The sequence below is a fragment of the Guillardia theta genome (assembly GCF_000315625.1).
Source record: "Guillardia theta CCMP2712 unplaced genomic scaffold GUITHscaffold_98, whole genome shotgun sequence".
In the NCBI taxonomy this organism is placed as follows: domain Eukaryota; class Cryptophyceae; order Pyrenomonadales; family Geminigeraceae; genus Guillardia; species Guillardia theta.
This window is the reverse complement of record NW_005434576.1, coordinates 47,258-71,052: the sequence shown is the minus strand read 5'-3', so window position 1 is coordinate 71,052 and position 23,795 is coordinate 47,258. Positions and strand designations below refer to the sequence as shown.

The 23,795-nt window shown below is 53.0% G+C and overlaps 7 protein-coding genes across 7 annotated transcripts; 3 read left to right on the top strand and 4 right to left on the bottom strand.

Moving 5' to 3' along the window:
- Nucleotides 1-448: 448 nt before the first annotated feature.
- Nucleotides 449-1,099, top strand: GUITHDRAFT_53481 (hypothetical protein; the record flags this gene model as incomplete). The annotated part of the gene is made up of 2 exons (XM_005824119.1): nucleotides 449-607; nucleotides 716-1,099. Coding segments are annotated over 2 exons (543 nt in total), but the record flags the coding sequence as incomplete, so codon positions are not given.
- A 561-nt stretch (nucleotides 1,100-1,660) lies between these two features.
- On the bottom strand, nucleotides 1,661-6,588 carry GUITHDRAFT_145154 (hypothetical protein; the record flags this gene model as incomplete). The annotated part of the gene is made up of 24 exons (XM_005824118.1): nucleotides 1,661-1,729; nucleotides 1,962-2,054; nucleotides 2,102-2,137; nucleotides 2,229-2,294; nucleotides 2,345-2,404; nucleotides 2,547-2,615; nucleotides 2,739-2,810; nucleotides 3,067-3,144; nucleotides 3,193-3,252; nucleotides 3,346-3,411; nucleotides 3,661-3,723; nucleotides 3,813-3,875; nucleotides 3,921-3,971; nucleotides 4,029-4,130; nucleotides 4,178-4,235; nucleotides 4,384-4,455; nucleotides 4,534-4,625; nucleotides 4,796-4,927; nucleotides 4,971-5,151; nucleotides 5,207-5,244; nucleotides 5,294-5,785; nucleotides 5,839-6,082; nucleotides 6,134-6,230; nucleotides 6,267-6,588. 24 exons carry the CDS (start codon nucleotides 6,586-6,588, stop codon nucleotides 1,661-1,663), a joined length of 2,676 nt encoding a protein of 891 aa, XP_005824175.1.
- A 2,029-nt stretch (nucleotides 6,589-8,617) lies between these two features.
- On the top strand, nucleotides 8,618-9,188 carry GUITHDRAFT_116608 (hypothetical protein; the record flags this gene model as incomplete). The annotated part of the gene is made up of 4 exons (XM_005824117.1): nucleotides 8,618-8,635; nucleotides 8,685-8,729; nucleotides 8,894-8,960; nucleotides 9,010-9,188. The coding sequence occupies 4 exons, from the start codon at nucleotides 8,618-8,620 to the stop codon at nucleotides 9,186-9,188; spliced, it is 309 nt and encodes a 102-aa protein (XP_005824174.1).
- Nucleotides 9,189-9,393: 205 nt separating this feature from the next.
- GUITHDRAFT_89741 (hypothetical protein) lies at nucleotides 9,394-11,757 on the bottom strand. The gene is made up of 7 exons (XM_005824116.1): nucleotides 11,731-11,757; nucleotides 11,408-11,675; nucleotides 10,177-11,361; nucleotides 9,993-10,109; nucleotides 9,880-9,942; nucleotides 9,605-9,742; nucleotides 9,394-9,553 (listed from the first exon to the last, which is right to left on the bottom strand). Exons 2-7 carry the CDS (start codon nucleotides 11,456-11,458, stop codon nucleotides 9,500-9,502), a joined length of 1,608 nt encoding a protein of 535 aa, XP_005824173.1. The 5' UTR covers nucleotides 11,459-11,675; nucleotides 11,731-11,757; the 3' UTR covers nucleotides 9,394-9,499.
- A 1,284-nt stretch (nucleotides 11,758-13,041) lies between these two features.
- GUITHDRAFT_158610 (hypothetical protein) lies at nucleotides 13,042-14,917 on the top strand (the record flags this gene model as incomplete). Its single annotated transcript, XM_005824115.1, has 8 exons — nucleotides 13,042-13,476; nucleotides 13,572-13,619; nucleotides 13,675-13,773; nucleotides 13,993-14,098; nucleotides 14,295-14,392; nucleotides 14,579-14,664; nucleotides 14,719-14,781; nucleotides 14,863-14,917. 8 exons carry the CDS (start codon nucleotides 13,042-13,044, stop codon nucleotides 14,915-14,917), a joined length of 990 nt encoding a protein of 329 aa, XP_005824172.1.
- A 4,821-nt stretch (nucleotides 14,918-19,738) lies between these two features.
- On the bottom strand, nucleotides 19,739-21,360 carry GUITHDRAFT_145151 (hypothetical protein; the record flags this gene model as incomplete). Its single annotated transcript, XM_005824114.1, has 7 exons — nucleotides 19,739-19,750; nucleotides 19,935-20,024; nucleotides 20,221-20,277; nucleotides 20,323-20,406; nucleotides 20,487-21,010; nucleotides 21,206-21,245; nucleotides 21,298-21,360. 7 exons carry the CDS (start codon nucleotides 21,358-21,360, stop codon nucleotides 19,739-19,741), a joined length of 870 nt encoding a protein of 289 aa, XP_005824171.1.
- Nucleotides 21,361-21,883: 523 nt separating this feature from the next.
- On the bottom strand, nucleotides 21,884-23,578 carry GUITHDRAFT_116604 (hypothetical protein; the record flags this gene model as incomplete). Its single annotated transcript, XM_005824113.1, has 1 exon — nucleotides 21,884-23,578. The coding sequence occupies one exon, from the start codon at nucleotides 23,576-23,578 to the stop codon at nucleotides 21,884-21,886; it is 1,695 nt and encodes a 564-aa protein (XP_005824170.1).
- Nucleotides 23,579-23,795: the final 217 nt, after the last annotated feature.

The following is a 23,795-nucleotide window of genomic DNA, read 5'->3' as shown; positions in this document are numbered from 1 at the left end:
GGAGGGGGAGGAGCGTATGATGTTTCACATGTGTGAAGCAAGAGGAGGGAAGAGGAAGAGTATGCTTGAAAGACTAGGATGATGAGAGAACGAGAGTTGAAGTTTTCTTGAAACGATTTGCAATTTGACAGAGAAAGCAAGAAGGAGTCTGATATCTCAAACTCCATCTCAGGCAGAATTTTGAATTGTGTTGGCAGATGTCATTACTCGTTCGAAGACGCTCTTTATCCCATCTTAGGGATCAGATCAAACACAGGAAGACATTCTAAGTGATTGCATTTCAACTCTGGACATAACTTCAGGAGGTACGATAAGAACAAAAGCATGCTCGTCTCATCAAACCCTTGATCACTTCATTATGGGGATCGCAGCATCAGTCTTCACAAAGACTATCGATGTGCGGGACAGGGGCTACAGTCATCAAGTGCTGAAACTGCGTCTGTCAGTCCTCCCTGCCAGCGTTCTCAGTCAGATCACCAAGGTCTTTCTAGATGGGAACAAACTCACCTCGCTTCCTCCCCAGATCGACCTGATGACGTCTCTGCAAGAGCTTCACTGCTGCAGCAACTGGCTCCGATCTCTTCCTGCAAGCCTACAACAGATCTCAGTCAACGTCCTCAGAGTCTCGGCCAACCAGCTGGACGCCATGGATTTTCTCTTCACCAAGAAGCGAGGAGCCGGTCCTTCACAGATACAGGAGACTCCCCTGGTCAAGAGCCTGCAGACCCTCAGGGTTGGACACAATCAGATTGTGATCATACCGGAAGCGACGCAGCATCTTGCAGCTCTTTCCTCCCTCATTCTCAACAACAACGACATTCACGCTCTTCCCTCAGGGATCTGGAGCTTGAAGAGCGTGACAATCATTGTCTTGTCACACAATAGCATCAAGACTTTGCCTGAGTTTGAAAGCTCAGAGCTCAAGATTCAGGTGCTTGTCTTGACAGGAAACAGGATAGCAGAAATTCCAAACTCCATCTCCAAATGCTCACACATGCGAGAGCTGTACCTCAACGAGAACCTGATCGTCGATCTCCCCAAGGCCATCAACAAACTGAGGAAGATGAAAGTGCTCGACCTGTCCATGAACAACCTCTCTGAGGCAGGGCTGCTCAAGAGCAACGTGCTCCGCAATGCAGGCATTCAATCCCTCGTGCTCAAGCCCGGTAACGACGATCTTCCCTACGAGCTCTCCTCCCGTCAAGCCTTCTATGGCTCCACCTTCTACTCGGCCAGCCGCAAGGGAACGGCATGGACAAGACAAGACGAAGAGGACGAGAAAGTTTGAAGTGAGTCGACATGAGTCATCCGAAGGCAGCGCGAGCCTTGAGAGAAGAGATGGAAGAGAGCTTGAGAGAAGACAAGGAAGAGAGCTTGCAGGAGGGGCGAGGAGAGAGGAGCCTGGAGAAAGGGAGGAGGACAGGACAGACAACAGCATTCATTGACTTTACGCTATTCAATACACTTCTATTGCCACACGGCGCTGCCACCCGCGTTGCTACCGTTGGAAGCTCCTGCAGCTTGACCCAAACCTCCTGGCCCACCGGGAGACTGCATGCCTGACGACGCGAGTGCCGCAGCCTTGGCCGCCTCCTCCTTCTCCACCTCCTTCTCCGCTCGAGACTGCAAGGGGGTGAGAGGGAGCATGGCAGGGCTGCCGTCAGACCTTCACCGGAGGTCCTCCAGGCACGATCGCGTTCGGGTTCGCGTCTGAAGCGCTCTTGATCACCTGCAGACATCTCATGGATGGGGGGGCCGGAGGAAGCAGTCGGTAGTAAGAAGAACGGGAGTCAGACATCTCATGGGTGTGTGTGTGGGGAGGAAGCAGTCAGGTAGTAGAGGACGGGAGTCAGACATCTCATGGGTGGGGGGGGGGGGCCGGGAGGAAGCAGTCGGGTAGTAGAGGACGGGAGTCAGTAAGTCTCAAGAAAGGGGGGCGGGGAGCCAAGGAAGGAGGATACCTCAGTAAGCTTGAAGCGAAATTTCCCAGTTGTTTCGGTGTAGGAGCAGATCTCGCCCGGGTACCACTCGCCGTCATCATAGAGGACAGTGACCTGCGAGTGAAGGTGAGGAGAAGTGAGTCCCTTGCTGCCGCTCCCACCTTCGCTCCGAGGTTGAACTCGATACGCTGACCATCCTGCGAGAAGGGTGTCAGCAGAGGAGGATGGGGAGGACGAGGAACAAGAGGAGGAGAGACGGGGGAAGAGGAATGGGTCCAAATGGCCCACCATCTCTATGGTGTAAACTTCACTCTCTTCCTCGGTCGATGTTTCAGGGCGGTCCTCCTCTTGCTGCTGAAGCAAGTTTGAGCACAGGAAGCTACTTCACCTCCACATCGACTCACCAGGGCTCGCTGCATCGCTCGCTTGTTCTCTAGGGTGTTGATGATAGCGGCTCCTCCCCCCTGCCAACTCTAGTCAGCCTCCCTCCCTCCCCCTCCCTTCTGTCCTACTTTTCTCTTCTTCACGACTTCAAGGAACTTCATGATTGTCATCTGAGCCAGGGCGGGTGAGTGGTGAGCAGCAGGAGACTCGTCAGATCCTCACATGCTCTGCTGGGACCCTGTTGGAGGAGAAGTGGGTCGCCACCACCTCGGCAAGCTCTTCACGAGGCGCCTGCTGAAAGCGTCAGCAAACAAGTTCCGAGGGAGAGGAGGGAGAGGAGGGAGAGAGGGTGGAGGCAGAAGAGGGAGGGGAGGGAGGGGAGGGAGGGGAGGGAGGGAGAGAGAGCTGGATGACCTGCAGGGGCATGTCGAGGCGGAATTGCCGCCGATACTTCTTAAGAGTCGTGTGATCCAATGAAGCCAGAATCTGCAGAAGGTCAAAACGAGGTAGAGGGAGGCAAGAAAGAGAAGCAAGCAGGGAAGACGGGAAAATCGCCGACATGGGAAGTTCAGATAGGACATCGCACAGGAGCGATGGGGGGGAAGCAGGGGAGGTCGATGAGAAAGAAAGAAACTAAAGTCATCAAGACTGAGGTAGAGCAACAACCTCGTGTGGTTGTCTTGAAGAAACTTCCTCCACAGTGTCACCTTTGACACAACATCAGAACTAGGAGACAGGTAACCTTCTTCTCACCCTCAACCTCCTCTACTCGTTCGCTCGAGTGATTTGGTTTCACCCCCGGACGACATTGGGTGTTTCGCTGGAGAAAAGAAAAAATCAGAGGAAGAGGAGGAGGAGGAGGAGGTACCTGAACCTTCTTCTTCGTTTCCATCTGCTGCTGATGAAGAGCCTCCATAACTCGGAATCTCTGAGAACAGAAGGTGACATGAGCAATAGTGAGAGGAGAGAGGAAGGCGAGCAGAGCAGAGCAGAGCAGAGCCGAGCAGATTGTTGTACTGACCTGATTGACTTCGCCCGGTGACAACATGAGGACACAGACTCCAGATCCTCCTTGGTATCCTCCATTCTGTTGAGCAGGTGAGCATCGAAAACGTGCAGTGAGAGAAGATGAGGAAAGGAGATGAGGATAGGCAGGAGGGCAAGTGAGGAAATGAAACGAACATCACAGGAGCGCAGAAAAAGGAGGAGGAAACACATTCGGTGTGAGCTTCAAGACCTGGTCCACACTTGAGCTCGATGTCAGCCAGGCCTCGGTTCGATTCTGGCTCTCTGTGTCAGAGGAGGAGGAGGGAGTTGGTGACTCTCAGGAGGAGACCTTCTTCTTGCGACGTTCCTTCTCTAGCAGGGAGTCGAACGAATGCTCTTCGCGACAACATGCCTGCACGTGGCGTCAGCAGACCAAGAAAAACGGATGGGACGATGGGGAGAGAGGTGTTTTGGGGTATGAGGACGCGTGTTGGCTCTCACGTTGTTGAGGAGGCGCTGGAAGGAGTCGGGATTCACTTCGGCTTCGTTGTTTCGATCACGGGCCTGATGAGGGTTAAGGGAGACGGGGGCACGTGCGAGGCAACTCACCTGGTCATCGGAACGATCCTTGTCCTTACGCGCGTTCCGATTCTTGCTTGACTGTACAGCCTTCAAGTCACCTTTGTGCCTCACAAGAGACCGCAAGACTCCTCTCACTTGTTTCGGTCGATCTCTCCTCGAAGAGTCTTTTCTGTTTGCTGCCGATGCTTCCTTCTCCATCTGCGCGCTGATGTGCCCAACATTGATCACTCCGATAGTCTGTCAAGCTCGCGTTATGGACAAGGGAAGGGGCGTCAAGAGCTGACCTCCAGGTAAGCGTGAACTCTTCCGATTGCGTTCACGTCTCCCTTGATGCCCAGACAGCTGAAGGATAAAAGGTCATTATACAAGACTGGGGGAGAGGGGGAGAGGGGACGAGGAGGGAAGGGGACGAGGAACCAGTCAGGAACGAGTCGGGGAAGCAAAACACAAGGGAGAAGGTCACGAGCAAACGAGAGGGCTTCCCACAAACCTTGATTTCTTCAGATATCTTGGCTTCTGCGACAACCACAGGCGCTGCAAATGTTTCCTGATATCCAAATACCTGAAATAGGCGTCAACTCCCCCATTCTGCACCTCGCAACTGCTCCTCCCTCCTTTCCCTCCCTTTCATTCAACTAACCTCTCTGGGGTCTTGATTGGTCGACCGCAGAAGAACTCTGGCACTGCCTGCTTCTCCTCCTCCGTGATCTCTGTGTTCTCAAGGTCCAACGCCTGTAGCAACAATGGTCAGCTACTAGTCGGAGCGGGCGCTAGTGAGGGAACCCAGGTTGGCAGCGGTCGGGTAGGGTCCCACGACGGAAACTTTGGTGAAGGGATTGGATCGCCCATCTCCTGAGTTGAGCAGTTAGAACGTTCCTTCTGGGGCCGATCACAGCGGGTACATCAGGCTTCTCGAGTGCTCGCGGTCGCTTCCTCCGGCAGGTCGACTTGCTCATGGAAGTAGATCCATTCGCTTCAATGCCAATCTTTGAGTCATCGTCCTCTTGATCCCTTGCAGTTTTGACAAGGTTCTCCTGCGATCGAGTCAACGAAACACCAACCATGTCATTCGCTCACCTCATCGTCCCCAACAGTCGATTGACTCGCCTTGTTGTCGTCGTCTTGATTCGATTGCTCTGCACTCGTTTCCAATTGTGTCTGATCATTCTCTGCTGAAGGTGTGGATGCTTCTTTCCTGCTCTTCTTTCGGTTCTTCTCACTTGACTTCGTGTCTCTTCGATTCTGTGGGCGAGTGTTCCTGGCATTCATTTCAGCAACCCAGCAACAACAGCAAGAGGAAAAAACAAAAGAACCTGCGGCTTGAACTCCTTTCTCGTTTACCAGAATCATTCTGTATAAAATGTCAGCCATGAGGGGGGAACAAGACGATAGGCTCTTACCCCTGCCTCGCCCAGCTCCTCCTGGCTTTGCAAAGCCTCGGTATCAGATCGCTCTTCCTCCTCATCCTTTAAGGATGATGTTTCCCTCTTCAACATGGGCGAGTTGGTAGCCAACGATCCTTCAGTGTCCATCGGATCTTCCTGAGACAGATTGTCATCCATCTTCTCTTCCTCTTCTGCAGCATCGTCGGCTTCATCGTCGTTCGGACTGCCTCCTTGATTTGACGCGGCATTGTCCCTGTCATTCTTGCATTGAGAAGAAGACTTCTGCACAGTCTTTGACGCAGTCTCTGAAGCATCGTCTGGATTCGCATCGTCGTCCTTCTCTTCAGAGATAGTGTCTTCCTCTGCCCTCGGCGATTCCTCCTCATTCGGGGACTCGCTCTTCCTCTGCTCTACTTGTTCAGAATCTTGTACAGGATGCTCTGTCACAGCAGACGCAGAGTTCGAACTATTCTTCTTGGAGTCACCAGCGTAGTGGGAGGAGGAATCCTTGTCATTGGTGAGACCTGCAGATTCCTTCTTGTTCAGCATCCCTTCTTTACCATCGTTCTGAGTCTGTTCTTCCACATCTTCTTGGGTGACTTGCCTTTCAGTACTATCATGCGATCCTTGCTCTCCTTGAGCAGCTTTCCCGGTGTCTTGTTCCTGATCATCAGCCCCAGAGGACGGGTTTCCTTGGGAAGGAGGGTCTGTGGCACTACGTTTGGCTCTGGCTTGTCCTTCGACTTGCTTGGAAGAATCTTGATCGACATCTGCACTTTCATGCAGCTCTTGAGGGCCGTCATCCTTCTCCAAGGTCAGTACACAACAGAATCTCTCATCACGCAAAGCACGGACCTCAACTGACGCGTTGGCTGCATCTGATGAATGACTTTCACTTGGGGCATCCTTCGCATCCACTGCTGTGCACGAGAAAGACATGTCAATCGTTTCCCTGCATGAGACGTCTAGATATCATCATCATGTTCACCTGCTTCAGTTTGCCTCTCTGCTTTCTCTTGTGATTCGCTTCTTTGCTTGCCGCAAGGAGATGACTTGTCATCTTCGTCCGAAGATGTCTTCTCGTCTCCAGCTGGCACAGCCCCATTCACATCCATGTGCTCCTCGCCATTGGTATGCTCTATGATGTTTGCCTCCTTCGCCCGCTTGCCGGTGGCCGTGGAAGCATCATCTTTGGCGTCCCCGACCACATACTCCATGATATCTCCGCATGGCTCGATCACCAGCGCCTCGGGTTCGTCGGCATGGTCGATCTCGTTGGCCAGGAAGGAGGGAGGAGCATCAACATCCATCTTGTCGCACACTGTGTGATTGCTATCGACCATCATCCTTCTCCCGGCTCACGTGACAGCCACCCCTTCACCACAACTCCTGACCGCAAGAATGGGCTGCAGTTTCGCACGACTGGCAGAGAGACGAGCTGGTATCTCTTGCGTCTGCTATGCAGCAGGCTGAGGGTGTTCAATTCACGTCGATTTGCCGCTATGCTTCTGAGCAACTTCACTGCAAATAGGGTGCAGAAGGGACACCCCCTGCGGGCTATTTGGGCATAGAAGGACAAGCGGTGAAGTGCGGAGAGCAGAGAAGAGGAGAGGAGAAGCAAGGAGGGGTTGGCTTCGAGTCGGAGGGAGGAGGAAGGTGGGAGGAGGTGGCGACTGAGTGCGGGAGGAGGTAAGAAGGGGGTGCTGCGTGGGGAGGGTAGGAGGGAGCAAGGGATGCAGGAGGGGAGGGCAAGGAGCGGGAGACTATAGGGGGTAGGGGTACTATTGTTGATGAATAGGGTGGGTAGGGTGATACGTTAAGACTGCAGGACCCCCGCTTGAATATCATGACGCGGAAAAAAGGGACAAGAGAGAAGGATATGAGTTTTATAATGAGTTACAACATATAAAATCTCCTCACATTGAAGCTTTTTAATGGAGCCCCCCGAATTTTGCCACTACCGTACCCCTTGCCAACAGGATAAAATCGGAATCATGGGGTTCGACAAAGTAGGGGTAGTCCTGAAGGGACATGGGGTAGGGGTAGGGGCGCGTGGGGCAGGGAGTGGCAAAAGGAGGGGTGTCAAAAGCGCTAAGCCATAGGGGTACTGCATCACGAGGGTCCTGGCATTTTCGATTACCGGTGTTATCGCTGGGATTATGTAGGGGTACAGAATTTAGATTTTCAGATGACAATGAAGAATATTTCAAATTTGAATTCAGGATTTTGAGTATTTCAGCTGAAGTTCAAATGTTCTATTGAGCCGGCAAACCTACGATCAAGGGAGCTCGCAATCCATTAAATTTATTTTCACAGGACGTTCTCAGTCCGATGACTCACTGAGTCTATCCCGGCTTGGCGGAGTCGGTGTACGGTACAGTACGCCATTGGGCTGGACGAGACTGAGGCCGACCCGCCCGGATACCCGGCCCGGCGGCCCGACTCACAGCGGCCCGGCGGCTCGGAGTCACATGGCAGTGTGCTTGAGTCCGGCAAGTTGCCGCATCATGCCGGAACAGACTCCGGGAACTGACTCGGGCCGAGCCGGATGATCGGGCAGATGTTCGGGGCAGTAGAGGGGAATGAGGGGGATGAGTATCACCCACCACAAGTGAGGGGAAGTAGTAGGGGTCTGTGACATTTTATTGGGTGGTATCGAGTCTGAGTAGGGTAGTCCGTCGATGGGGTACTCAAAGTACCTCTCATTTAGTATGGTACCTAACGGATATTAGTAGGGGTATAGCAATTTTTGAGATATGGAGGTGTGGAGATGAGGGGTGATATTCAATTTGGTGGGGTCCCCACCACCAATGCGTGACGACGAAGCTGAAATTGGTGGATGCCAAGGGAAGGAGGAGGGAGCAGAAGGAGAGGGAGAGGGAGGAGGGAGGAGACAAGAGAGGGGAAGAAGGAAGAGGCGAGGAGAGGAATGAGAGTGGGGGGAAGGGGGGGGGGCAGGGGATTGCGACGGTGACGGCGAAGGCGAGCGGTGCAAAAGCGGAAGCGGGGGGACAGTGTCATTTGTTTAGGTAGTAGGTATAGACGTGATGAATAGGCAGATGGTGGCTGCATGTTTCGAGGTTTGTGTGAAATGTGGTCAGTGAAGCGGATGATACAGGTGTGTGCAGCAATAAAGGGGTGCTGGGAGAGGAAGGAGGGCAAGAAACGGGCCTAGCAATGTGGATTTGACTTGCAGAGGAGGCTGTCGATGAGAGAAAGAGTAAAGGCAGATTGAGATGAGAGTGACACCTATGTGAGAAGATGGTAACGACCTGAAAGAGGAGATTGTTGAGAGGCAGGAGTAAAGTCTCATCTCTATAGTCTCTCCCTCAGGTTGTTATGTCAGGTAGACTCTCGGTAACCAATGCTGGCCTCTTCTTGATGACGTCACAGACTGACCAGATAGTGGTTGTTCTTCGAGAAGAAAGAGGTGTGGGAGAGTAAGGCAAAGGTGAATTTGGCAGGATAGGAATGCGCAGATCGAAGATGGAGGAACGTTTGTTTCCTTGAAGGAACTTTTCTAGAGTCATGATCACTTTCTCCTTCCTTACTTGTATCGTCATCTCATCTGAACCTTTGAGTTTGCTCAGAACTTCCTCCCTGAGTTCTTCATAGGCTACAACCAACACCAGAGACATGGCGGACGATGAGATGAGTGCCTCCCAGCTTCGACAGCGCTACGGTAACACAGCAGCGAGCAGAGGGGAAGGAGCATGACTCGCGTGCGGTAGGTCGAGGGGGCTCGGCACCTGACAACTCTCTATCTGCTTCTCAGCTCAGAGGAAGGTACGGAGTCGAGAACAAGGACTTCTCCAAGGGCGATGGCGGCGGTGCCATGATGATTGTCATGGTGGTTGCGGCAATTGCCGTCATCGTTGGTGCGCTGGTTTTCTTCATGCAGAAGTCGTGAGTTTCAACAAGGCCTTTTTTGATTGAAGGATACCCCAGATATAAGTTTCACTCTGATAACACAAATTCCTCACGAATGGTGATCATGATAAATGCAATTAAGCTGAACCAACAAGTGTCTTGTCACTCATGTGCCAGATTGGTGAAGACAAGAGAAGGTTTCTTAGGAGCCTGACATCCTCACGCGATGCCTTCACATCGGGCAATAACATGCGAATCAGAGAAAGAATCGTGTATTTCAATTTTTTCGCATTGTTTTCCAAACGCTCTTGAACGAGTAAGAATAATCCATGACGACGTCTTGTTGTCCTCTCAATGCGTTATGATTCGAAGGCCTCCATACTCCGCGATGTCCAGCACGACGTTCTGTCACGGCAATGAGCTTACAGGTCAAGGGAGAAGAAAACAAGAGTTCACCTCAGGAGGGCAAGAGATGAACATGAAGTTACGAGGGATACCAAGACGGAGAGAGATCTGAGCAACAACCTCGGGCGACATGTCCTGGTTTACCAGCACGAGGTCGAAGACCATCTTAGGGTAGCAGCGGTCGATGACCTGAAAGATCCGCCGATGAGATTCGGAAAAGAAGAGGCAGGAAGCGATAATGCAAAGGCAAGGAAAGGCTGTAGGAGAGTAGTAACAAGAGTAGAGGAAAGGGAGCGGAGACAAAAGGCGTTCAGCTGTGAACTTACACGAAGATTCTCTGCCAATCGCTTGATAACAGGGTCGTTGAGATCCTCATAAAGGTAGACGATCTGCAATAAAAGTCTATCAGCTCCACATGGAGCAAGATTGGGGTACATACCTTGATCCACTTAGTCAGCTCATTGCTCTGGATGTAAGCAACAGCCTTCGAAAGGATCTCCAGGTTCTCGCTGGTTGCAAAGAAAGCAACCTTCTGACTCCGAATCTTGTCCATCGCCTGCACGGAGACATGATTAGTCGATGAATTCTACAAGTAGCGTCAATAACAACTCAATTCTCCTCACCATCTGCGTGACGCCGGCGAAGCGATCTTGCCATGACTGAGGGCTCTGTGACAGAGCGTACAAAAACCACTTGAGCACGCGAACTCGTTCAAACATGCCCAGCATGACAACTGAGACGATTCCGAAATAGATGATGAACCAGATGAGGTGGTTCGGAGCCAGAAGGACGTTCCCGAGGATTGCAATGGCACTGAACGCCAGCGCAGCGAAGCAGGTAGGCCAAGATGCCTTGACCGCTCGTCGGATCGATCCTCTCTTGTACTTGAGGATCATCGTTCCGATGGCGTACAAGCTCATGACACACAAGAACGCCAGGGAGTAGACGTTGGCCAGGGACCTGACGCTTCCGTTGAGCAGCACGAAGAGGAGGGTGCACACCACAAAGAAGGTGAAGGGAATGAGATGATTGGTCCTCCTCCATCTATTCTCAGCAAGAAGGAATTGCGGCAGGCAGCGATCGAGTGCGAGCCTCCTCGCAACTCCGGTCATGCCAACGAAGGCCGTGATGAGCGATCCTAGCAACACCGTGCATGCATCTGCTGCAATCCACAGGCCAAAGTACTTCCCGCCAGCGTCATACGCCACCTTGGCAAGAACATCTCGGTGATGCGACTCGATGGTGTTGAGGTCCAATACCCCCATGCAGACGATGGAGAGGGCTGGATTCATCAGGAACACGATCAGCCAAGTGTTGAACAGAGTCTTGAAGAACACGCCCTTCTGCTGCTCTTCGATGTAGTTGACCGAAGTTTCATACCCCGTGACTCCGAGCAAGGCAACGCAGAAGCCGAAGATGAGCGACAGGGGCCAGTCGTACTTGAGAGGCTCGCGCAGGTTGGCTGCCATGATCTCGGGGTTCTGCACCATGAATGTGGCGGCCACAGCAATCAAGAAGCACATGGACGCGATATGCACGATGAAAACTCCAACCGCAAGGAAGGCGCACTCAGTGATTCCCAGGATGCACAAGATACACACCAATGCCAGCAGGATGATGGTGCCCCAGTAGACATCCAGCTCCGGAACCAAGTTGGAGGCGTATGTCATGCACTCTGTGGCACTCACTACTGCCGTCGCCACGTACGACAAGAGCGTCAAACATGCGGCAAGAGCAGCCATGGGCTTGGTGGTTGTGTTAAGAAGAAGACTGTACGCGCCTCCATTCAGAGGAATCGCGGACCCGGCCTGTCAGGAAACGTGAATGGAACACACTATCTCCTCGAACACCAACCTCGCCGATGATGGCCTTGAACAGGTACAAGACACATCCAGCAAGCAACATGCAGATCGGTGACAACTGCCCAGCAAGCGTGCTGGTGACACCGACGATGTACAAGACCGAAGAGGTGACGTCGTTGCCAGCGATGGCAGTGGCATAGATCTCACCCAACACTCCCCGCGAAGGATGATGCAACGACTTCTTGTCCACAGCCTCAAGGGTCTCGAGCTTCAGCTCAGTGGGAGGGACCCACCCCGGGAACTCGTACTTGGGGACATCACTGCAACAGGCGGTGTCAGACGCAGCATCCTGGTCGAGGAGGAGCAGATACTCACACGTCCTTGCCATCGATGTGGATCAAAGATGGTTGATGGTTCCCGATGGACTGTGTCGGAACGTGCTCGATTTGAGTGAAGGTCACGGGAGCTCCATTCTGCCCCGAGATGAGGGGAACGTCCTCTCCTCCATACCCTCCTGTGCTGCGGACGGGGTATGACGCCAGTTGGCGGTAGTCGGTGGTCACGAAGTTGTCGTCAAGACCCGTTGCCATCTTCAATGCAGATCAAAGGATTTATCACACCAAAAGTTCTGTTCCAGTACAAAACCTTCGATCTCCTTTACATCCTGTCGATTGCCGTAAGAAACGCAAGTGTTGTACTTCAAACCATGGCAACCGCACCCCAAACATACTTCTACAACTTTCATCATCATTATCATAGGTTCTTCACTCAATCTTCTGCTCATCTTGCTAAAATTGGCCGTGATAAGGGTCTCCACAAAATCTTCTACTTCCTTCTCTCCTTTGGGATCCCATCAATCACTTCACCTCCAAGGAGAACTTCCTTTCCTCTCCCATCCTCTTCGTCTCTCCCCTCCTGTCTGATGAGTTTACCCTCCCTCCTCTCCTCTCCTCTCCCTCCATCTCCTCCCTCCTCCCTCCTCCGCCCCCAACAGACACTCACCGCTGCATGCCCACCGCCAAGAGTCGCACGTTGACTAATCACATGACCGTTATTTTAACGTTACACCTACAGAGTGCCAAATAACGAGAAACGTAACTGACGGACAGAATGTGAAACGGTTTCCCTGGAATGTAACGGTCAGCTACCGCTGGTGGGCGCGCGTGCAGTCATGGAGGACGACGGGAAGCAGGCGATGGAAGGGGAGGCGCTGCTGCAAGCGATCAGGTGAGAGGAGGGATGAACGAGGATGCGATGTGTTGATGCAGCTCGTGAGAGCAAGTCCGGCTCGATATGCCCGTGCCCTGGGAGTGATCATGTAGAGGAATCGGATCGACTGGAGGGGGGCGTGGTTTCTGAAACTTGTCTTGCAGGGAGGTCAAGGAGGAGCATCCTGACTTTGGGATCAAGAGGGTATGGTCTTTCTTGAAGGAAACCAAGAACTTAGAAGTCTCCGAGAAGAAGGTCAAAAAGATCATGCAGGAAAACGGCCTCATAATGCAGGAGACCGCGAACAGCGAGTTCAAACCCTCGGAGAATGAGAACGAGGAGGGGAAAGAAGAAAGCGAGGAGGCGAAGAAGAAGAAGAATGCCAAGAAGAAGAAGCAGCAGGAGAAGGCGAGAGACAAGGCAGCTTTCGACGAGTGGTGCAAGAAGATTCTCACCGAAACTGCCTACCTAGTGGACATGGTGCCAGCGGACAAGCGGCTCGAGATGCCGCCCATCTTCCGCGGCTACGACTTCACGGGATCGCTCCGTCCTGCGTACGTCACCCCTCAAGTCAAGGTCCCTCCTCACATCGCCCAGCCGGACTATGCGGAGAAGTCGATCCCGTTAGGAGAAATCGAGGCGAAGAGGAGCACGTTGGTGGACGTGAAGGAGGGCGACTCTATCGAGGGGATGAGACTGGCTGGAAGGCTCGGAAGAGAGGTGCTAGACATTGCGGCAAGGTTCCTCCGAGCTGGAGTGACAGGGGATGAGATCGACCGCATCGTTCACGCGGCATGCATGGAACGCAACTGCTACCCCTCCCCCTTGAACTACCATCAGTTCCCCAAGTCCGTCTGCGTTAGCCCCAATGAGGTTATCTGCCATGGAATTCCAGACTGCAGGCCCATCCAGGTAGAGGAGGAAAAGAATGAGAGGACTGGGGTTGGGGTTGGGGTTGGGGCTGGTGGTACTGGTGTTTTTGGAGCGTCATGTTGAAGTTTTCGCAGGATGGAGACATTGTCAACCTGGACGTGACGGTCTGTGTGGAGTACAAGGTAGAAGATGTCGTTGTGACAGGAAAGTGGGTTGAAATGAGACGGGTTGCGACAGGGCAAACTGTATCATGGAGATCTCAACGAGACCTATTTGATTGGGAAGTGCGATGAAGAAAGTGTGAAGCTAGTGAAGACAGCCTACGACTGCTTGAAGGCAAGTTGACCGTGATTTCTGTCATGGAGAGGATGATGATATGGAGGAGGAGGAGGAGGAGGAGGAGGGGATGATGATGATGATGATGATGATGATGATGATGATGATGATGATGATGATGATGATGATGATGATGATGATGATGATGATGATTGCAATTGTGACTGTAGAGATGCTGATGAAGAACAGAAGAAAGTTGCTTCTTACATTCTGCTGCAGGCAGCATGCGAGATGATCCGTCCTGGCACCATGTATCGCGATCTCGGCGCCACAATCTCACACGTTGCTGCTGCCAACGGGTGTGCCGTCGTGAAAGGATACTGCGGTGAGAAGCAGGCAGGCAGGCAGTCAGCAAGAAGAGGGGCCAAGAAGAGAAGTAGGAACGAAGGAGAAAGTCCCTACCAGTTGGTTGAGACTTTGCAGCTGGTTATGTGTTGTTTCTGTTTTTAGACCTCCGCTGAGATTTTAGATTTTTGGGATGTCGGTCGGTTAAAACTTCAGTTGATTCGTTTTGCCTGCAGGTCACGGTATTGGGAACCTCTTCCACACGACACCAAACATCCCTCACTACAAGAAGAACAAGGCTGTCGGTATCATGAAGGCTGGTCATACCTTCACGGTGAGAGTGAATTGCGAAGTAGCGAGAGAGAGCGAAAGATGAGAGAAGGGGGGAAAGAGATCCAGGAGGGAGTGAGAGGATTGAGAGGCAGGATGCGTCCAAGCAGCAGCAGCAGCAGCAGCAGCAGCAGCAGCAGCATGTGTCTTCAGTTGTGCGGGTGGTGACGTGCAAGTTGCTGTACATCAGATCGAGCCGATGATCAACTTGGGATCGAACTGGCAAGATACCTCATGGCCGGATGGATGGACAGCCGTAACACGAGATGGAAAGAGGTGAGGAGGAGGAGGAGTAAGAGGATACCGGGTGCTCAAGTTGTTTCTTCTCAGGTCTGCTCAGTTTGAGCACACCTTCCTGGTCACAGAGACTGGCGTCGAGATCCTCACAGCGAGGTGAGGGAGGAAGGGATAGGAGGAAGGGAGAGGAGGAGGAGGAGGAGGAGAGTATGAAGCTGAGCACTGATGTTCTTGAAGGCAGGGGAAGTCTACGACTGAGATGGTGTGGGATCTTGCTGCGATCCAACGATGAAGATAGCGAACTGAGAACCCAGAGGCAAGGAGAAGGAGCAGGAGTTGAGGAGCAGGAGGAGGCTGCAGGCATACAAGATATATACATGATGATACGATTCTTCCAAACCCCTTCTCCCTCCTTGTTGCCTCCTCCTCGTCTCCTCCTCCAAACGCACCCCCCCCTCATCGAATGTAGTTGGCTGGACGCGTCTCTGCGCGCCGCTGTTCCTCCACTGCTCTCTTTGCTGCTCTTTCCTGCAGCATCTACCCACGAGTCAAGCCATACACCTCCTTCCCCCCCCCCCTCTCCTCCTCCTCACACCTCGTCCTCCTCCTCCTCCTCCACCACCACCACCACCACGTTCTCCTCGTCATCATTACGATCATCCTTTCTACTCCTTCCTTTCCCCTCCTCTTCTTCCTCCTCCCCCCCTATTAGCAAGGCTCTCTTGCCACTCCTCGTACCTTCTCAACCCTTGAGAGCGATCGCCCTGACTCGACGGAGGTGGCGACGGAGCTCTGGCCGTCCCGATGGACTGCAGCGAAAGTTGGGGTGATGCCTCTGACCGAGCCGTCTGCGTGCAGAGGAAGAGGTGAGGACCAGAGAGAAGAAGTGCAGGAGGAAGACTTGAGGAATGAAAGACGAGGATGGAGCAGAGGCAGCAGAAAGAGCGGCAGGGAGAAGGGGGCATGGAGCACGGAGCAGAGAGAAGGAGGTAGAGGAGACCTTCGCGATTGGCAGCAAGTTTGTCGCGAGTGTGGGGGGTACTGGCGACGGAGAGGCGACGGACGGCAGAGTCATCGACGAGACGAGGAGTGAGGTTGAGGTCGAGGAGGCTGTGATGAGCCTCTGTAGGTATCATGAGGACAGTGAAAGAAACAAGGGTGAGGAGCAGGAGCAGGAGCAGGAGCAGGAGCAGGAGCAGGAGCAGGAGCAGGAGCAGGAGCAGGAGCATGCAACAACCTTCTTCATGAACGCTTCTAGTCACATGTGATTCACTCCCTCTCGAACTCCTTACGTCAAGACTCTTCGAACTCCTCATGTCAAAACTCGACATGTCAAGGTCCACAGGCTGCAACCCCGTCAAAGATCAGAGTTGAGGAGAAGGGAAAGAAGGAGGGAGATGGAAGGGAGCAGAAGAAGAAGTAGCGAGATTGAGAAGACAGAGACAGAAAGAAGGAGGAAGAGGAAGAGGAAGAGGAGGAAAATGGGAATGATAGGCAGAAGAGAAACAAGCGCAGCAGCAGCAGCAGCAGCAGCAGCAGCTGAGGGATGAAGGACCATATTCCTGACGACTCTGTTGGGCCATCGGTTGACATTGAAGACATCTTCAGTAGTCATCCAGATGTCCAGGCTGAGCGAGAAGACTGCGAGGCAAGTCATGTCTGACGACAGGACGGAAAGGGGAAGAAAAGAGAGAGGAGCAGAGCAGAGCAGAGCAGAGCAGAGCAGAGCAGAGCAGAGCAGAGGGGAGGAGAATTGCCGCTCTTCTCAGTCCCATCCTTTGCGGGCATGTGGCGGAGGAGCCTGACAGGAATGTCATGCAGAGGACAGGTAGCAATGCTTTGAGAGGATGCTCAACACAAGGAGGAGGAGGACGAGGACGAGGACAAGGACGAGGAGAAGGAGGAACAGCAGCAGCAGCAGCAGCAGCAGCAGCAGCAGCAGCAGCAGCAGCAGCAGCAGCAGCAGGAGGCTTACTTTGACGCTCTCTTCTTCAGCTCCTGAGCCTCAAACTGGCGGCTGGGAGAACACAAGAAAGAGAATCAGCTGCAGGACAAGTAGAGCAGACTCACGTTCCCATCATGTTGAGAATTATCAGGAGATTCTGCAACGTCATGGCATACAGAGACGAGAGCTGAGAAACGTTTGATGTGAGACAAAGAAAAGTTAATATCTCCTCCTTTTCCTCCTAGATGTACTCCCTTCCTTCCCTCCTCCCTCCTCCCTCCTCCCTCCTCCCTCCTCCCTCCTCTTACGTCTCCTCCAAGCCTTCTAGAGAGCTCAACAGCCTGCAAGAGGATCAGGGTACAAGAGAAGAGAAGTTGCGGTACAAGAGAAACACGTCGTCAGTTGAAAGACATCTTAGGATTACATCACATTGTCAAAAGAATACATCCAAGAAAACGAGCGTTGATGTGATGTTCGGAGAAGATGATATCATGGAATAATGTGAGAAGAAGATGAAAAGTCAAATAAGGAAGGAAGAGATGAAATAGTTTGACAAGTGAATGCAGTATCAGCGAAACTCGCCAGCATGTCAGGAACCACAGAGAAAACAATCATTCAAAGAACAACTGACAAGCTGCAAGACTTGGTACGCCTGCTGCGGCTGATTCATCTCCCTATAGCATCCTGACACGCGTTGAGGGAGGGAGGAGGAGGAGAAGATGGGAAAACCCGCGATCTCGTTCATGGCCAGCGCTTCTTCTATGGTGGCCTTGCAAAACCGAAAATGATTGGGGAAGGTGGAGAAGGAAAAGTCTGAGAAGGAAGAGGATGACGAGGAAGTCGATTAGTAGAAAGAGGAAGAGGAAGAGGAAGAGGAAGAGGAAGAGGAAGAGGAAGAGGAAGAGGAAGAGGAATACAAGGGAGCAGGGAAGCAGGTGAAACAGGAGGACGAAGAGGGGAGGCAAGAGGAAAGGAATTCAAGATTCACCCTCCTCACCTCGCACTGAGTGTTGAGGTTTTGAAGAACTTGTTTGTAGACAAACACAGCTGATTCATATTGTTTGCAATTCTTCATAATGTTAGATGATTGGGGAAGACGAGAGAAGAGGAGGAAGAAAGAGGAAAAGAAGAAACTGTTGAACGGGAGCAGGGCAACGGGGACGGATAAAATGAGGAGGAGGAGAGCAGGACGAGGACGAGGACGAGGACGAGGACGAGGACGAGGACGAGCGGAAAGAACACCTTGTAGGCTAACGCAAGGTCAAGGGCTCTGACCATGCTCATCGGCTGCTCAGAACAAATTGAGGTGGCAGCAATCTCTTGTTGTACCCACATCCTCCTCCTCCTCCTCCTTCTCCTCCTCCTCCTCCTCCTCTCCCCCCTCCCCCCCCACACCTCCTCCTCCTCCTCCTCCTCCTCCTCCTCCTCTCTTCACCTTCTCTTGCATTAACCTCGTCCTGATGGGGATCGTCGACTCGTAGTTTCCTGCGGGATCTCGTTCTCACCTTCCCAACCGGGTCTCCCTCCCGTTCTTCCTCCTCCTCCTTCTACTACTTCTACTAGTTTCCCAATCTTCCTCCTCTTCTTCTTCCCCCTCCTCATCCTCGTCCTCATCCTCATCCTATCCTCTTCCATGCTCACCAACAACGTCGTTCAGATCTGCGATGTCCCGCAGTCTTTCCAACACTTCCTTGCTGTCTCTGCCGTACACGCAGGCGGTGAGGTGGAGAGCCTGGAAATTTAAGTGAGCAGCAGGAGAAAGTCAACACTGAGTTCTGGTCATCAGAAGCGGAGGAAGCGGAGGAAGAGGGGTGAAGAAGATCAACAGCAGGAGCAACAGGAAGAGCAGGAGAAAGAGGTGCAGCAGGCCAAGAACAAGAGCAGGAGGAGGAGAAGGACGAATTGGAGAACGAGGCGGAGCAGGAGGAGCAAGCAAAAGCATAATCAGGTTTTTTCTCTCAACGTTTTCAAGGCGAGCAGCAGCAGCAGACATGTTTGATGCTGCAAAGAGCTGCGGAAGAAATGGGAGCATCAGCAGAGAGGAGAGAGAGGGGAGAAGGAGGTCTGACCTTGCGCGCTTTCATCTCTTCCTCCTCCGCTCCTTCAAGAGTGGCAGCCTTGAAATCTTGTAGCTCCGACAACTTGTCGAGACAAGCTGAAGGAAGACACGAAGTCAGTATCTCTCTGTACTGTCCTCCTCCTCCTCTTTCTCCTCCTCTTTCTCCTCCTCTTTCTCCTCCTCCTCTTTCTCCTCCTCCTCGCTCTCCTCCTGCTCCTTACTCTCCTCCTCCTCCTCCTCTTCTCCTCCTCAAGCTACTACCTTGGTCGCCAGGAGGAGGAGCGAGTTCAAATCCTTTCTTTAATGCTCGCTCTGCTCGGATCAGATCTCGTAGATCTCCTGCGCCAGTTCACTTCAGACGTCCTCCTTTTCGCTATTCCTCTCCCCTCTGATTCTTCTCCCCTCCCCTCCCCTCCCCTCTCCTCCTCTCTCTTTTTTCTCCCCTTTTCCGTCTCTCCTCTCCTCTCCTCTCCTCACATCCCATCAAACTGGCTCTCTTCCCTCTCTATCCCTGTCGCTCCCCCCTCACTTGCTCTACCTGTGTCGCTCCGCATGTAAAGCTCTGCTAAGTTTGCCTGCTTGACTGACTCGAACAAGGAAGACCCGAGCCTGACAAACAGAACACGTCAAAGCCTCTTTTCTGAACTCTCCTCCCTCCTCCCTCCTCCCTCCTCCCTCCTCCCTCCTCCCTCCTCTCCCCTCTCTCCTCTAATCTCATCTTCTCTCCCGTCCTTCTTTCTCCTCTCCTAGCATCTTGACTCTCCTCCTCCTTCTGCCGACATCACATGTCATTTCTTTATGTGAGTGTTCTCTGCTCTTTCCTTTTCACTCATGCTCCGCCCTCCCTTCATTCCTCCTCCTCCTCCTCTCAACAACCTGAAATGAGCTCTCGGCCACGTCGGAGCAATCTTCATGCACTCCTACTATATGTCAGACCTCAATGACATGAAACGACATGATACCTTCGCGTCACTGATTGCAGCTTTGAACTCATTCCTTGCAACATAACATGCACTTCTGTTTGAATACAACTCTGCTAGCCTCTGCAGTCGTTTCTTGGCTGAGATTTTGCCTTGAAAGTGTTCTTCCCATGCATCCGCTGGCGACAACTAGAAACTTGCCTTTCAAAGAAGAACAAGAACAAACAACAAACAACAAACAACAAAGGACATGGAACGAAGATCACGAGGAGGAAAGTAAAGCAAATCGAGCAGGAGTAGAAACACAGGTGAAGCAAAAAGAAGGAGATGAAAACTTGGAAGCAGTATTGACGAGAAATCAGATTTGATGAAGATTGAATCTCACCGACAAGTTCAACTTGATGGCATCGGTGTAACATACTTCGGCATCGTGGAACTGGTGGTCATAAAACAAGGCGTTTCCCTGGAAAACAACCTGCTCAGACTTTGACAATATCCACTGGATACTTCCCTTCTTCTCGCATTCTACCTACTCCCGTGCCTCTCTCCCTTCTCCTGCATCTCCTCCTCCTCCTCCTTTCGCACTTCATCTCCACAACCTCCCTACCAACTTCCATGCACTGTTCTCCTCCTTCTCTCATTTTCCTCCCTCTTCCTCTTTCCTCACTTACCCGCTGGTGGAGTCTATCCATCTTATCAAACTCCTTGAGGAACATGTCTCCCTCATCCTGTGTGAATCATCTTCGGCGCATCGTGACTTGTTACAGCCGCACCTTCTTTCCAAAGTCAAGAGACTTGTAGTAGGCGGCTCTTGCCTCCTGCATCCTCCCCATCCCGTCATATGCAGTGGAGAGCGCCTGCAAACTTATGTCATCTTCTTCTTCTTCGTTGCTTTCCTTCCCTTCTTCCATCATCATCTGCACTATATCACCATTACCACATCCATCATCAACAGCATTAGCAGCACCAGCACCAGCACCAGCACCAGCACCAGCACCAGCACCAGCACCAGAAACATCATTACAACTCGCTCCCTCACCATCCACGCACGGGTGTCCCTCGGACACAGTCGGACACATTCTCGCGCATCCTCCAGCGCCTCCTGCCACTTTCTCTCGCTGACAAACGCCCTGCTTCTCTGCAGCTTGACCTTGAACAGGTCAACAGGAAGCTCCCCCGACTGTCGGACCAACTTAGTGAGGATGTGGATAGATTTTCTAGCATCTCCGCGCTCCAGCGACGTCTTGGCATCCCTGAACTCCATCTTCCCTTGGATGGACGATAGCAGCTCCTCCAACTCAGCCACCTCCTTGCATCTCGCCATGCCGAGCTTCACTACATTCAGCGCATCTCCGAACTGCTTCAAGGAGCTCAGGATCTGTCCCTTGAGCAGGTATCCCCCCGTCACGTCTGGCGTCAGCTTGATGCACTCATCAGCATCTGCAAGTGCTTTCTGCTCAGCTGCAGAACAGGAAGAGATGTCAGTAAACAAGCCTCCTCCTCCTCATCCTCCTCCTCCTCCTCCTCCTCCCTTGCCTCCTGCATGTTGGTACAAGGAGCATCGTAGGGCAAGAAGCTCAGCCCTGAGGTGCCTGCTGATCTCAGCATCTGCCATACTGCAGTCATCGAGGAGGAGAAGGGCTGCAACGCGCTCACTTAGCTCCTTCTCGACACAGGCAAGAGCCTCTCGGAAGCGCTGGGCAGGAGGGAGGAAGTGAGGAGTGGAAGCAAGAAAGGCTAAGATTCACCTCCTCTTCCATCATCTTCTTCAGCTCGGACACCAACGGGTTGACCAACGTATACCCCGACATATCTTCCTTCACCCCCCACACCCTTCTCCTCCGACTCTCCCTCCCAGCCCCTCCCTCCCTGCCTCCCTGCCTCGCTTTCCCCTTCTATTGCTCTATCTCTCTCCCCCTCTCTCCCCTTCTCTCCCCTTCTCTCTCACCAACCCCCCTCCCCCCCTCCCGTCACCAACTCCTGTGCGGCGGCTTCTTCATTTTCCCGCTTCTCTTCATCTTGTTTCTCCCATTTTGACAAGCCAAATCACCCGTGACCGCCACCGCACCGGGCCCGGCCGGGCCCGGTAATGCATCACTACGTGAAACATAAAAGCATGATGAGTAGCAACACCCGGCACTTAAACTAGTAGGCTGAGAGTGCCAGTGCTTCTGAGAACCATTATCATCACTTGAAAAGCGCAAGAATCAATATAGAGGCAAGGAAATGACGTTCACCGTCAAACTCACAACTTATTATTCGGATATCATTGGTCACTTTTCTAACTCAGTGAGCAATCGAGTCACAATTATTCCGCCTAGTCTATTCCGATGATCAGTTGCCAGGAGGCTTAGAACCGTCCATCGTTGAGGCCCGCAACAGATCGTTCTGAGCCTGAGCCAGCAACTCTGCCAGCTCTGCTGGACTCGGCTGCCAAGTATAGACGGGAAGCATCTGCCGCGGCACGAGCTCGATCCAACCCGGCAGCATGAGAGGAACTGTGATGGGGCTGCACAAGCTTGCTGCTGCCTGCAGGTCTTGCGATACTTTCGGCAGGAGGCATGCATGCAGCATGCTGGTGTTGAGCGGTTGAGAGCTGAACTTCATGCGTTTGGCGCTCCGAGTCTCTTCAGTTGAAGGCTCCGAAGAGACCAGAGCTGATATCGGAAGCCCCGACGACGCTTGTCCGAGGTTCTGAAGCTTGAAAGCGCTGCCCGCTTGACATTGCTGTCGTTTCTCGGCCTTGACTGACGCCCTTGGATCTGCCGCAGGGCTGCTCAAGATCCGTCGCTTGAGGCATCGGTTGTGCCTCAAAGCGAGCGGCACGAACAAGGGCTGACCACATCCGTTGCTCATCGCAGCCCGATGGAGCTCGACCAGCTTCCGCGCCACTGCTACCCGCAGCTCCCGCGGCCTCCTCACCATCTGCATCTGCAAGATCCCCGTCCTGTGTAGAGTTACCGTCTGGCGCTTACCGAGGCCTTTGAGGATGGTGCTGCGAAACTTGGAGTTCTTGATGTCAAGCTCATGCTGTAAAACAGCTTCGTCAAAGTCTTCCAGAATCTTTCGCCGCCAGTGCTTACGTCCCCCTTGAGTACTCGAGACGATCCAGTCTAAGAACCTCCTGCTTGCTCGCGCCTGCTCTGCCGCCGGGAGACAGCTGAACACTGAGCAGGCCTCGTCAAGCGTCGAGAAAGAGCACTCGATGTCAACGTTGAGCACGATGGCAAAGTTCTGGAGCACCTTCGCGTCCGTCAGCTCGGTGAGCACGCTTGTGTCAAGCCCCCACCCCTGCTCGTGAAGCAGCACGGAGTCTGTGACGCCGTAGATGGAAGAACCTTCCTTCCACTCGATGGGAGTGATCATGACCTCAGACATGAAGTGCTTGAGAAAGTCATCCACTTCCTCTCCCGTCAAGGGGCCATTGATTTGCAGGAGCTGCTTCCTATCTCCGTTCTGCAGCTTCATGGATCGGAAGAGCACGAGGCTCATCGTCTTGGAGTTGTCGACTGCTCGCGTCTCGTTGAGACTCTGATCCATGTGGTCTATGCTGAGGGTCAGGGTGATTCGCCGAGGATCCAAGCACTCGCCATCTTCGACGGGAGTCGGCCGCATCCCTAGAGAACCTTGATGTGAGATCTTGTGTACGTAGAAGCGGTATTCCCCGGACACGGTGGTGTACATACATCCCTGCTCAAGCTGCGATACTGCGGTCCTGCCGTAGGGCACCCCGACCAGGAGCTGGGAGTTGTCTGCTTTGCACAGGAACGAGCCACACTTCTTGATGCACTTGACGTGGCTGAAAACGTCGTCGAAGACGATGTGAGAGGTACCGTTGACATTCTTGCACGACTCAAGGAGGAACGGCTCGAGAACGTGCTGCTCGAACAGGGAGACCGTCTCTCTCTCGAGATGTCCGATATCCAGCAGGTCGCTGGGGCTGGACTCATCTTGAGATGGCTTCGAGGCGAGCTGTACGAGGGTGGACGCAGCATCTTGGATCAGGACTTCGTTCTTGGTCTGCTTCATGGCGGTTGTGCAGTAAGAGGGAGGATTAAGAGATGGGGGGGGGGGGCTGGGAAGGGGGAATACGAGGAGGGGGAACAGGCCTTGAAAGCTCGGCACAGGTGGACTGGGTGGACTGGAAGGAGGGGGGGGTGGCATGAAGCGGGCTGGGTCCGATCTGACACGGAGGGGTACTGGCTCCATGGTACCTATCCCGTGCCCCGAGGGCGAATCTCCCAAC